General features: G+C 48.6%; 1 protein-coding gene across 4 annotated transcripts in view; it reads left to right on the forward strand.

Moving 5' to 3' along the window:
* LOC115462835 (ubiquitin-associated protein 2-like) overlaps positions 1-13,414 on the forward strand; it is a 473,475-nt gene that overhangs the window by 116,197 nt on the left and 343,864 nt on the right. For all 4 annotated transcript variants that reach the window (XM_030192869.1, XM_030192870.1, XM_030192871.1 and 1 more), the window contains exons 6-7: positions 874-951; positions 1,440-1,497. In XM_030192869.1, the coding sequence (XP_030048729.1) occupies positions 874-951; positions 1,440-1,497 (136 nt within the window). The remainder of the gene's footprint in view (positions 1-873; positions 952-1,439; positions 1,498-13,414) is intronic.

Consider the following 13,414-nt stretch of genomic DNA (forward strand, 5'->3'; position numbering starts at 1 on the left):
ATTTTAAGGTGGGGGGAGAGAATGCACTGCCTGTAAAAAAAAAAAAAAATTCAGCACCCCCAATTATTTTGAAAAGTTGGCTCCTATTCCTCTAGCAACAGAGTCCACATCTCAATTATGTGCTGCATGAAAAATATTGCTACAATTTATCGTTAGTCTTCTGGTTAAACCACTCCCTATTTTACCAATCCATTCCACTCGTGATTTTATAAATTTCAGTCATGTCCTGCTCAGTTATGTTTTCTAAGCTTAAGTACCCTAAACTGTGTATCCATTGTATATAAGGAAGGTATACCATTTCCTATATAATTTTTGTCATGCTTCTCTAAACCTGTTCTAGTTCTGCTATATCCTTGTTTGATGTGTGGGTGACCAGAACTGCATACAAGATGTAGTCACACAGTGAAGAGAGATGATGATATTCATACTTTTGTTATTGTTTAGTAGTGGAAAGGGAAATGGAACTTGATATACCGCCTTTCTAAGGTTTATCCAACTACATTCAAAGTGGTTTACATATATTCAGGTACTTATTTTGTACCAGGGGCAATGGAGGGTTAAGTGACTTGACCAGAGTCACAAGGAGCTGCAGTGGGAATCAAACTCAGTTCCTCAGGATCAAAGTCCACTGCACTAACCACTAGGCTACTCCTCCACTCCATTGGAGAAAATTTGAGCCCAAGTACTATAAATTCTGGACATCAACACTCAATTGGACTAACAAATTGAACGTTGGGGTTGTGCTCCTAAGTACCATTTAGGGTGTTTCTGTACCAATCATTCGCTGCTGTTAGTATAGATCAGCAGAGAGCTGCTCTGTGTACTAAACAGATTTTCAGTATGTTTTCCATGTTTGTTTTTCCCTCATGAAAGTTAGAGCAGAGGAGAATGGACTGGATAGTGGTCTAGGGGACAGACCCACAGACCATGGAAGGCGTGGACGTGGCAGAGGTAAGTTGCTGATCTTTGTAGAAATAGTAATGATGATCACTTTAGATTACAGTACACATTCCTTGGTGTAATGTTATGCCAGTCATAAATTTCACTGTCAATATAACAGGCCAGTGGAGGAGAATGCAGAAACAAACTTATTCTGTTAAAATCTTTATTAAATCCGTAGATTAATTATGGTACTAAGAAGTGGTTGTAGTAGATCCTTCTCATTTAGGGGAATTAAATTAAGGCATCTAATTATTTACACCATCAGATGTCTTCAGATGTTAATTTTTGGCCGCTTTTATATATGTCCAGTGATGAGCATATATATCTACAATATGAGTTTCTTGTCATACTGGAGTAAGTTTCTTATTAAAAGAAAAGAAACAACTCAACCCCCCCCCCCCCCCCCCCCCCCCCACACACATATCTGCTGTACTGGGACTGTGGACCACAAACTATGGAATATATTTGTTTGGACTGATTCACATTTTTCTCCCTAGGATTTGGTGGGCGTGGCAGAGGTCGAGGAACAGGAAGGTTTTCTGTACAGGGGATGGGGTAAGCTATCTAAACTGCAACTCTTATCATTTTGTCACTTGGAGGTCATATATAATGGTTTTAAAGTGGCCAAACAGGTAGAAAAGGTAATGGCAAAAACCATAAGGATGCTTGGGTATAGAGGGAGAGAAATGGCTAGTAGGAAAAAGGAGGTGATAATGTCTCTGTGTAAGAGTCTGGTGAGACCTCATTTAGAGTACTGTGTACAATTCTGAAGACTGCATCTTCAAAAAGATAAACAGGATGGAATTGATCCAGAGAGTGGCTACTAAAATGGTCATTGGTCTTTATCATAAAGCATGTGGGGACAAACTAAAAGATCTGAATATGCATACTTTGGAAGAAAGGCAGGAGAGGGGAGATATGTTAGAGATGTTTAATTACATACTTCCTTGGCATAAATGCACAGTGAGGTGAATTTATTTCAATTGAAAGGAAGCTCTGAAATGAGAGGGCATAGCGTGAAGGTGAAAGGGGACAGACTCGGAGTAACTTACGGAAATACTACTTGACGGAAAGGGTGGTGAATGCGTGCAACAGCCTCCTGGTGGAGGTGATAGAGACGAAGACTATCTGAGTTCAAGAAAACGTGGGACAAATATTTAGGATCTTGGAGAAGAGGGGATAGTAGGATGGCATGGATGGGCAGTATGGCTAGGCCATATGGAGGCATATTTTCAAAGCACTTAGACTTACAAAGTTCCATAGTAACCTATGGAGCTTTGCAAGCCTAAGTGCTTTGAAAATAAGCCCCATGGTCTTTATCTGCCTTCACTTTTTCTGTGTTTCTATTATTTTGGTGCCATTATTCTTTGCTTTTGGCTAATCTTCTGAGTCTTCTACCTCCTCTTCCTTTTCCTTACTCTTCCTGACTTTCTTGACTCTGTTGTGAAAATTAATTCTTTTCCTTACCATATTGCGTTTGATTTTGACTTGTGTATCACTTTGATTTCTCTGTACTCAAATGTGCCATTTGTTTTAGATTAGGGTTTTAATAGATAAATACTAGGGCTGCATATTTAATGTGCTAATAATGCAATCAACGCATTAAATGGTTAATGTGCATTAAAAGTTTTAACACAAGTTAATGACGGGTCTCGCTCCCTCACCTACAACAATCTAGCATTGCTCCCTTTCACGGGTGTACCTGTTCTGCAGAGACCTGATGCTGGGTCCCAGGGTCCAGGTCGGCCCTGCTGCTGTGCTGCCAAGGCTGCCAAACAGTGTAGGGAAGGTGGAGCGATGCACCCACGACCCAGAAGTAACCGCGGAGATAGTCCACAGCACTTCGAGTCTGGGGCAAGGCAGAAGAGGTGGCCCATTGAAGTGAAAAGGCTGTTCTCTCTCTTATACCAGCCCCTCTCCGTCCCTTTGACTTTGCCTTTAGCGCTGCAGGCATGCTGGTTCTTTCAGCCACCGGGAGCCTCTCTGTAGCATCTTGTCTCCTCTGACAGAGACTTTTGGCTGCTGAAAGAAGCAGCATGCCTGCAGCTCTAAAAGCAAAGTCGGAGAACTGGAATGGGATAGGTAGAGAGAGAATGCGTACCTGAAGGGGGGGGGCGTGAGAGTTCAGGGGTGCAGAAGGGTTTGGGGAGGGAGTGAGAGAATGAGGACTGTGGTTGGGGGTGGGAGGGTTTGAGGGTTCAGGAGTGCAGGAAGATTTGGGAGAAAGAGAGAATGGGGACTGCCGGGGGAGAGGGTTGGGTGGGAGGGTTGAAGGTTCAGGAGTGCAGAAAGATTTGCTTGGAGAAAGAGAGCAGAGAGAGAGATAATGTGTTTTAAGAGGGACAGATGCTGGAAATAGGGGATGGTGATCGTTGAGGCGAGGAAAGAGATGGTGCCCATGGAAAAGGAGAGAAGAGACTGTGCCCATGAAGGAGAATGGAAGAGGGTGCCCATGGAGGTGGAGGAGAAGAGATGGTGCCTGTGGAGGAGAAGGGAAGAGGAGAATAGAGATGGTGCCCATGGAAGGGGGAAGGGAAGGGGAGAGAATAGATGATGCCTATGGAGGGGGGAAGGGAAGGGGAGAGAAGAGACGGTGCTCATGGAGAGGAGACGGGAAGGGAAGAGAAGAGACGGTGCCCATAGAGGGGGGAAGGGAGAGAAGAGATACAGGAAAAAATGGTGCCCAGGGAAAGGAGAAGGGAGGCGATGGTGTCCATGAATGGAGGGGAAGGGAAAGGAAGAGATGGAAACTAGACAGATTTGAAGATGAGGGAAAAAAATGGATTAAAGTTGAATGTAAAAGATGGATACAGGGCAGGAGGAGAAAGAGGAGAGAAAAAAAAGAAATAGTGAATAGACTGGAGTCCCTTGAAGCAGAGTTCAGAGCTCAGAACTGTGCTGGGAGCACAGGGAACGAGATGATTGGAAAGATGATATCACCAGACAACAAGGGTAAGGTTTTGAGTAAAGTGATATGGTAGTTGTGTTAGTCCACTTTTAAAGGTAATAAATAGAAATAAAACAAAACATAGAAAAGAAAATAAGATGATACCTTTTTTTTTTTAATTGGACTAACAATACATTTTTGATTAGCTTTCAAAGGTAACCCTTCTACAGATCAGAAATAAGCAAATGTTGGCAAATATCAGTATATATAAGTGAAACACGAAAGCATTTCAATGACAGTCTCACAGGAAGAGGGCAGGTTGGGTTAGGTGAGAAATAGGGGGAGCTGGGTGGATGGGAGACAAGGAGAGATGGATGGTAGATAAGAGGGTGACAAAACAGTAGAATTTTATGGTTTATAATGGGCTAGAAAACCCTGTTAAGTCTTGTCTGGTGGGTGTCAAAATATTTAAGAAAGCCACAGAGAGAATCCCCCATGTAGCCCTGAGTTGTATCATAAAAGATCTACAGCCACTATTGCAGGAGGATGAACTACTGAAAGATATTCCCATCCCCACCAGTGCTGGCCTTCTGGCAGCCACCCAACTTAAAATACTAACAAGTGAAAAGCAATCTTCTGATAGAAACTCAAAAAGAAGAGAGTAGCTCACATCCTTGGAATATATCTATCTGTAAACTATGCCAACACATTTCACAGGATCCCACAGTCCTTCACAAAAGGAAAACACTCAACATAAAAGAATTCTTCACATGCTCATCTTCAAATGTGGCGTATATCATTCAATGTAAAAAGTGAGAAGAAGGGTGCTATACTGCAGAAACAAGCCAGATACTAAAGAAGAGATTTAATTTACTGAGACATATAAAAAATGCCAGTGCCAACCATGATGTCAGCTCTGTGGGATAGCATTTTATAAAATCAGAAACTGCATCAATGATTTTATGGTGAGAATACTAAAAGGAAACTTTAAGACAGTCCAGGAACATTAAGACCTTTGAAGTCAAAATGATTAAATATTTTGACACCCACCAGACAGGACTTAACAAAGATCTGGGTTTTCTAGCCTATTATAAACCATAAAATTCTACTGCTTTGTCACTCTTATCTACCTTCCTACAGGAGAAGTCCATAGACTATTGTTGGATTGACTTGGGGAAAATCCACTGCTTGTTTCTGGGTTGAGCAGCATAGAATGTATTGAACTTTTTTGGGATCTTGCCAGGTATTTGTGACCTGGATTGGCCACTGTCCCAGTGTGGCAATACTTACAGTGGTGGAAATAAGTATTTCCATATCATCAAGCTGATCAATCCATAGACTGGTGGGTTGTGTCCATCTACCAGCAGGTGGAGATAGAGAGCAAACTTTTGCCTCCCTATATGTGGTCATGTGCTGCCGGAAACTCCTCAGTATGTTCTCTATCTCAGCAGGTGGTGGTCACACACAGCAGCAGCTCTGGCTAGGCCTCCAAGCCTAATTTTTAGGTTTTGTTGAGTGCCTGGGGTTGAGGGCTCTTTTGAGCAAGTGCAAACCTGGTGGTGCCAGGTCCCTCCTTTTCTCCCCCCTCCCGCTGGCTCCGTTAAAAAAAAAAAAAAAAAAAAAAAAAAATTTTAAACGTCCTTAAAGGCGTTTATTTCGACGTTTATTTAAACGTTCATTGCAGCTACTCACTGGGACACCAGTTCGTTACAGCTCGGAGCGGACAGCAGGTAATTTTTACCTTTTTATAGCGGGCAGGGGGTTCCCCGATTCTTCTCCTCGTGGCATATGGCGTCGGAGGGCGAGGGCGCAAAGGGTCGCTCCCCGGATCGCTTGAGCGCTTCTAGAGGGGATGCGGGGGTCTTACAGCCTGATTCGCCCTTGTTGGGTGACAGTTTCGTGACCGATGAATGTCCCGGTCCTTCCTCCGGCGTGGCGGTTTTTCCCGCCATAAACGCCCATCCCCCGCTCCTTGCCTCCGCCATCTTGGCCGGCCACGCAGCTCGGACGGCTTCTTCGTGGGCCGCCCTTGAGGTTGGAGACATTAATGCCATGAACGCCCTTAATTTGGGCGACGGCACAAAAGCGGCTAAAGTTAAGCGCCGTTCTTCCCGCGCGGCTCCTTCGCGGAGTGTCGCGCCGGACGCCATTTTGGATGCGCAGCATGTCTCTCCCCCGCTCTTGCGAGCGCCGGTTGAGGGTGCGTCTAGGGCTGTTGCCCAGGCTGCGGAAGTGCACAGTCTGGGGGGTTTCTCCCCCGAGTTTGTTTTGCTGCTGCATCAGGCTTTCCTCATGCAAAACGCTGCCCCTGCTCCCTCGTCTGGTAAAGAGGTTGAGGTTCCCAGAGGTAAACGCCCTCGGGTTGATTCCCAGGCCTTGGAGGAATTTGTCTCCTCCGATGTAGATGAGGGCAGCGTGTCTGAGATCTCCCAACGGTCCTTTGCGGATTCCTTGGAGGAGACGGATCCCCGCTCGGATGGAGCGGATGACCCCTCTGCAGCGCGGCTTTTTAGCCCAGAGGATTTGCCCAAACTGTTGTTACAGGCCATGGACACTTTGAAGATTTCCTCTCCGGAGGACGTCTCTCCCTCAGCCCCTGTTGGCTCTGCCATTATGCTGGGGACGAAGCGCCCGCCTAGAACCTTCCACGTGCATGATGCCATGCACACCCTAATTTCGGCTCAATGGGATGTCCCAGAAGCGAGCCTTAAAGTGGCTAGGGCTATGTCCCGCCTCTATCCTTTGGCTGTGAGTGAACGTGAGGCCTATCTGTGGCCTACTGTGGATTCTTTAATCACTGCGGTGACTAAGAAAACGGCGTTGCCGGTGGAAGGTGGCACGGCCCTAAAGGACGCCCAAGACAGAAGATTGGAGGCGGCCTTAAGGTCGTCCTTTGAGGCGGCTGCTTTAAGTTTGCAGGCCTCAGTTTGCGGCTCCTATGTGGCCAGGGCGTGCCTGACTATGGTGCAGCGGGCTTCCCCCTCGGATCATTCCTTGAGGGCTGATTGGCCGGCCCTGGAACGGGCTTAGCCTATTTGGCAGACTTGCTGTATGATGTCTTGAGGGCCTCAGCGAAAGGCATGGCTCAGACAATCTCTGCGTGGCGGTGGCTTTGGCTGAAACATTGGTCTGCTGACCACGCCTCTAAATCCCGCCTGGCTAGGTTGCCTTTTAAAGGCAAGCTGCTCTTTGGGGTCGAGCTGGACAAAATCGTGACCGATCTCGGCACGTCTAAGGGCAAGAAATTACCAGAGGTCAGGGCTCGGGCTAGTACTCGTCCCGGTACCTCCAGAGGACGGTTGCAGGAAGCCCGTCGGTACCGCCCGGGCAAGTCGGGTTCCTCTGCCCCCTCTTCCTTCAAGAGGAATTTCTCCCCCAAGCAGCATTCCTTTCGCAGAGACCGCCGTCCCGGAGGTGCTCCCTCCGGTCCTCCCCCAGGGTCTCGTACCCAATGACGGGGTCTTGGTCCACGCCCCAGTGCAGATTGGAGGACGGCTGTCCTCGTTTCTGGGCGAGTGGACCACAATAACTTCAGACGCGTGGGTGCTGGAAGTCATCAGAGACGGCTACAAACTAGAGTTCTGCCGACCCTTAAAAGACGGGTTTGTACTCTCTCCCTGCAAGTCTCCGGTCAAAGCTGTGGCAGTGCAGCAGACCTTGGACAATCTGATCCGCCTGGGCGCGGTCGTTCCGGTGCCAGAAAGTCAGCTTGGCAAGGGACGTTACTCCATTTACTTTGTGGTACCAAAGAAAGGAGGTTCTGTCCGGCCTATCCTCGACCTCAAAGGGGTCAATCGGGCCTTGAAAGTGCGGCACTTTCGCATGGAGACTCTCCGCTCTGTTATAGCGGCAGTGAAGGCAGGAGAGTTCCTGGCTTCCTTGGACATCAAGGAAGCGTACCTGCATATTCCCATCTGGCCTCCTCATCAACGCTTTCTGCGTTTTGCAGTCCTGGGACGACACTTCCAGTTCAGAGCCCTCCCTTTCGGGTTGGCTACTGCTCCGCGGACCTTTTCCAAAGTAATGGTGGTCATCGCGGCCTTTCTACGAAAGGAAGGGGTACAAGTCCATCCTTATCTGGACGACTGGTTGATCCGAGCCCCCTCTTATGCAGAGTGCGGCAAAGCTGTGGACCGGGTAGTTGCTCTTTTGAGCTCCCTGGGATGGATCATCAACTGGGAGAAGAGCCAGCTGCGCCCGACTCAGTCCCTGGAGTACCTGGGAGTTCGATTCGACACCCAAGTGGGCAGAGTGTTCCTGCCAGACAATCGGATTGTCAAACTTCAGGCTCAGGTGGACCAGTTCCTAGTAGCCTCTCCCCTTCGGGCTTGGGACTATGTGCAGCTGTTGGGCTCTATGACGGCCACGATGGAAGTTGTGCCCTGGGCCAGGGCTCATATGAGACCACTTCAACACTCTTTGCTGCAGCGCTGGACTCCGATGTCGGAGGATTATGCTGTGCGCCTTCCCTTGGACCCAGCAGTGCGCAAGGCGCTGAGCTGGTGGATGCAGACAGACAAGTTGTCTGCGGGAATGCCTCTGGTGACCCCAGAGTGGATTGTCGTCACGACGGACGCCTCGTTGTCGGGCTGGGGAGCCCACTGCTTGGGAAGGACAGCGCAGGGGCTCTGGTCTCCTGCAGAGGCAAAGTGGTCTATCAACCTCCTGGAACTCAGAGCCATTCGGTTGGCGCTTTTGGAGTTCATCCCGGTACTGGTGTTGAAGCCTGTACGGGTCCTGTCGGACAATGCCACGGCTGTGGCCTATGTCAACCGCCAGGGAGGTACCAAGAGCGCCCCTCTAGCCAAGGAGGCTATGAATCTTTGCCAGTGGGCGGAAGCGAACCTGGAGCAGCTTTCAGCGGCCCACATTGCCGGAGTCATGAATGTCAAGGCGGACTTTCTCAGTCGCCATACCTTGGAGCCCGGAGAGTGGCAGCTATCTGCTCAGGCGTTCTTGGACATCACGAAGCGCTGGGGCCAGCCGAGCCTAGATCTGATGGCGTCATCGGCCAATTGCCAAGTGCCGCGCTTTTTCAGCAGAGGACGGGACCCTCGATCCCTGGGAGTAGATGATCTTCTCCAACAGTGGCCGACACAAGAGCTTCTCTATGTGTTCCCGCCCTGGCCCATGTTGGGCAGGGTGCTAGACCGGGTGGCAAAGCATCCCGGCAGGGTAATCCTGGTGAGTCCGGATTGGCCCAGGCGTCCCTGGTATGCGGACTTGATCAGGCTCTCAGTCGACGATCCTCTGCGGCTGCCAGTGGAGAAGGGCCTGTTACATCAGGGTCCCGTGGTGATGGAGGATCCCTCCCCCTTTGGTCTTACGGCCTGGCTATTGAGCGGCAGCGTCTGAGGAAGAAGAGCTTCTCAGACAAGGCCATCGCCACTATGCTGAGAGCGAGGAAGCGCTCTACTTCTACTGCTTACGCCAGGGTTTGGCGTATCTTTGCAGCGTGGTGTGAAGCAGGCTCACTTTCTCCCTTCACTGCTCCAATTTCTTCAGTGTTGGCGTTCCTGCAAGAAGGTCTGGAGAAAGGCCTGTCGCTCAGTTCCCTTAAAGTCCAGGTAGCGGCTCTGGCTTGCTTCAGGGGCCGCCTGAAGGGTGCTTCCCTGGCTTCGCAGCCAGATGTGGTGCGCTTTCTCAAGGGAGTTAATCACCTGCGCCCTCCTCTGCACTCAGTGGTGCCTGCGGGGAATCTGAACCTGGTACTAAGAGCATTGCAGAAGCCGCCTTTTGAACCCTTGTCGAGGGCATCTCTGAAAGACCTGACGTTGAAAGCAGTCTTTTTGGTGGCTATCACTTCAGCCAGAAGAGTTTCCGAGCTCCAGGCGCTCTCATGTCGAGAGCCTTTTCTGCAGTTCACTGAGGCAGGAGTGACTATTCGCACAGTGCCTTCCTTCCTACCCAAGATTGTTTCTCGCTTCCATGTGAGTCAGCAGCTCTGTCTCCCTTCCTTTCGTAGGGAGGACTACCCAGAAGAGTATTCTGCTCTCAAATATCTGGATGTGAGACGGGTCATCATCAGATACTTGGAAGTGACCAATGATTTCCGGAAATCGGATCATCTGTTTGTCCTGTTTGCAGGTCCTCGTAAGGGTCTGCAGGCTGCTAAGCCTACAGTGGCAAGATGGGTCAAGGAAGCCATTGCAGCGGCTTATGTGGCCGCGGGGAAGGTGCCGCCTATCCAGCTGAAGGCTCACTCCACGAGAGCTCAGGCGGCCTCGATGGCAGAGGCCGGATCCGTCTCCTTGGAAGAGATATGCAAGGCGGCAACTTGGGCTTCGGCTCATACATTCTCCAAGCATTACCGTTTGACTGTGGCTGCACGGGCGGAGGCCCGGTTTGGAGCTTCAGTGTTGAGGTCAGGGATTTCAATGTCCCGCCCTGGGTGAGTACTGCTTCGGTACATCCCACCAGTCTATGGATTGATCAGCTTGATGATATGGAAGGTAAAATTATGTATAATCATACCTGATAATTTTCTTTCCATTAATCATAGCTGATCAATCCATAGCCCCTCCCAGATATCTGTACTGTTTTTATTCTGGTTGCATTTCAGGTTCAAGTTTAGTCTTCAGTTACTTCAGAAAGACTTTGTGTTCAAGTTTTTTCACTTGGATTCTTCAAGAGTTAAGACGAGTTTGTGTTACAGTGAGCTGCTGCATTCCTCTCCCCTCCGTTTTACGGGGCTGGATTGAGACTTAAAATTCTGCCGGCACTCCCTCCCGCTTCGTGCGGCTGTAGGGCAGCTTTGTACCCCTCCCGCTTCGGCGGTGTTAGGGTCAGTCAGCTCCTCCCGCGGTTGCGGTTGCAGGATAAGCCAGATCCCCCCGCATCGGCGGGTGTGGTGTCCCTCCCCCGCTCCGCGGGGATGAGCTGGACGGATTCCCCTCCCCCACTTGTGTGGGGATGAGCTGGGTTAATTCCCCTCCCCCGTTTCGGCGGTGGTGAGCTGGGCAGAGTGTCCCTTCGTGGGTGTAATTCTCTAAGTGCTGAGTCCTGCGGATGGAGCTTTGATATCGACATACTGAGGAGTTTCCGGCAGCACATGACCACATATAGGGAGGCAAAAGTTTGCTCTCTATCTCCACCTGCTGGTAGATGGACACAACCCACCAGTCTATGGATTGATCAGCTATGATTAATGGAAAGAAAATTATCAGGTATGATTATACATAATTTTACCTTGATCCCTTGCTGATTTTGTAAGTTTGCCCACTGACAAAGACATGAGCAGCCCATAATTGAAGGGTAGGTTATTGGTAACAGTGAGAGATAGCACATCACAAATTAAATCCAGAAAATCACATTGTGGAAAGTATATGAATTTATTTGCATTCTGCAGAGGGAAATAAGTATTTGATCCCCCACCAACCAGTAAGAGATCTGGCCCCTACAGACCAGGTAGATGCTCCAAATCAACTCGTTACCTGCATGACAGACAGCTGTCGGCAATGGTCACCTGTATGAAAGACACCTGTCCACAGACTCAGTGAATCAGTCAGACTCTAACCTCTACAAAATGGCCAAGAGCAAGGAGCTGTCTAAGGATGTCAGGGACAAGATCATACACCTGCACAAGGCTGGAATGGGCTACAAAACCATCAGTAAGACGCTGGGCGAGAAGGAGACAACTGTTGGTGCCATAGTAAGAAAATGGAAGAAGTACAAAATGACTGTCAATCGACAAAGATCTGGGGCTCCACGCAAAATCTCACCTCATGGGGTATCCTTGATCATGAGGAAGGTTAGAAATCAGCCTACAACTACAAGGGGGGAACTTGTCAATGATCTCAAGGCAGCTGGGACCACTGTCACCACGAAAACCATTGGTAACACATTACGACATAACGGATTGCAATCCTGCAGTGCCCGCAAGGTCCCCCTGCTCCGGAAGGCACATGTGACGGCCCGTCTGAAGTTTGCCAGTGAACACCTGGATGATGCCGAGAGTGATTGGGAGAAGGTGCTGTGGTCAGATGAGACAAAAATTGAGCTCTTTGGCATGAACTCAACTCGCCGTGTTTGGAGGAAGAGAAATGCTGCCTATGACCCAAAGAACACCGTCCCCACTGTCAAGCATGGAGGTGGAAATGTTATGTTTTGGGGGTGTTTCTCTGCTAAGGGCACAGGACTACTTCACCGCATCAATGGGAGAATGGATGGGGCCATGTACCGTACAATTCTGAGTGACAACCTCCTTCCCTCCGCCAGGGCCTTAAAAATGGGTCGTGGCTGGGTCTTCCAGCACGACAATGACCCAAAACATACAGCCAAGGCAACAAAGGAGTGGCTCAGGAAGAAGCACATTAGGGTCATGGAGTGGCCTAGCCAGTCACCAGACCTTAATCCCATTGAAAACTTATGGAGGGAGCTGAAGCTGCGAGTTGCCAAGCGACAGCCCAGAACTCTTAATGATTTAGAGATGATCTGCAAAGAGGAGTGGACCAAAATTCCTCCTGACATGTGTGCAAACCTCATCATCAACTACAGAAGACGTCTGACCGCTGTGCTTGCCAACAAGGGTTTTGCCACCAAGTATTAGGTCTTGTTTGCCAGAGGGATTAAATACTTATTTCCCTCTGCAGAATGCAAATAAATTCATATACTTTCCACAATGTGATTTTCCGGATTTAATTTGTGATGTGCTATCTCTCACTGTTACCAATAACCTACCCTTCAATTATGGGCTGCTCATGTCTTTGTCAGTGGGCAAACTTACAAAATCAGCAAGGGATCAAATACTTATTTCCACCACTGTATGTACCATGCATCTCTCCCTGTCTCTCATCCACCCAGCTCCCCCACTGTCATTGAAATGCTTTTGTGTTTTACTTATATATACTGATATTTGCCAACATTTGCTTATTTCTGATCTGAAGAAGGGTTACCTTCGAAAGCTAATCAAAAAATGTATTAAGTTAGTCCAATAAAAAAAAGATATCTTATTTTCTTTTCTATATTTTGTTTTATTTTTATTTATTATTTTTAGTTTTGTAGTTGAAGTTTGTCAGCTTTGAGAATTTACATCTGTTATCTATATATTGCACTGTACAGGAGGAAACATTTTAAACGGTTAATCACACAAAGTTTTTAATCACACCTAATTGTGTGATTAAAACTTTTGATCGGTGTGCAACCCTAATAAACACTGATAAAGCACCCCAATGCAAAAAACACCCTAAAATAAGTGTTTATTGGATAAACACCAGAAAAACATCACTTCTAGTACTTTGCCACCCCTCCCCATACTTGTCTTGCCACTGTCTTCCTGCCATATTGAGCATCTCCCCTCTCTGTGTCCTTATTCTTGTCCTGTTCAGCATCACTCCTCCCTCCATCCCTCCCCGTGTTCAGCTTCTCCCCTCACTCTTCCTTCTGCACAGCCCATTTCTGACGCCAGTATCTCTCCATCTTTTCCTTCTTTCCTGCCTGTCTCCTCGGCCAGCATCTCTTTCCCCCTCCTCCCACCAAGTCAGCCTTTCTCTTCTTTCCTGTCCCCCCTCCCCCCAGGGCCGCCGAGAGACTGGGCCGGGCCCAGGGCAAGGCCCCCTGCATTGAAATCATCTCAGCGCCTCACCT

The sequence above is a fragment of the Microcaecilia unicolor genome, chromosome 2 (genome assembly GCF_901765095.1).
Source record: "Microcaecilia unicolor chromosome 2, aMicUni1.1, whole genome shotgun sequence".
Taxonomy (NCBI): Eukaryota; Metazoa; Chordata; class Amphibia; order Gymnophiona; family Siphonopidae; genus Microcaecilia; species Microcaecilia unicolor.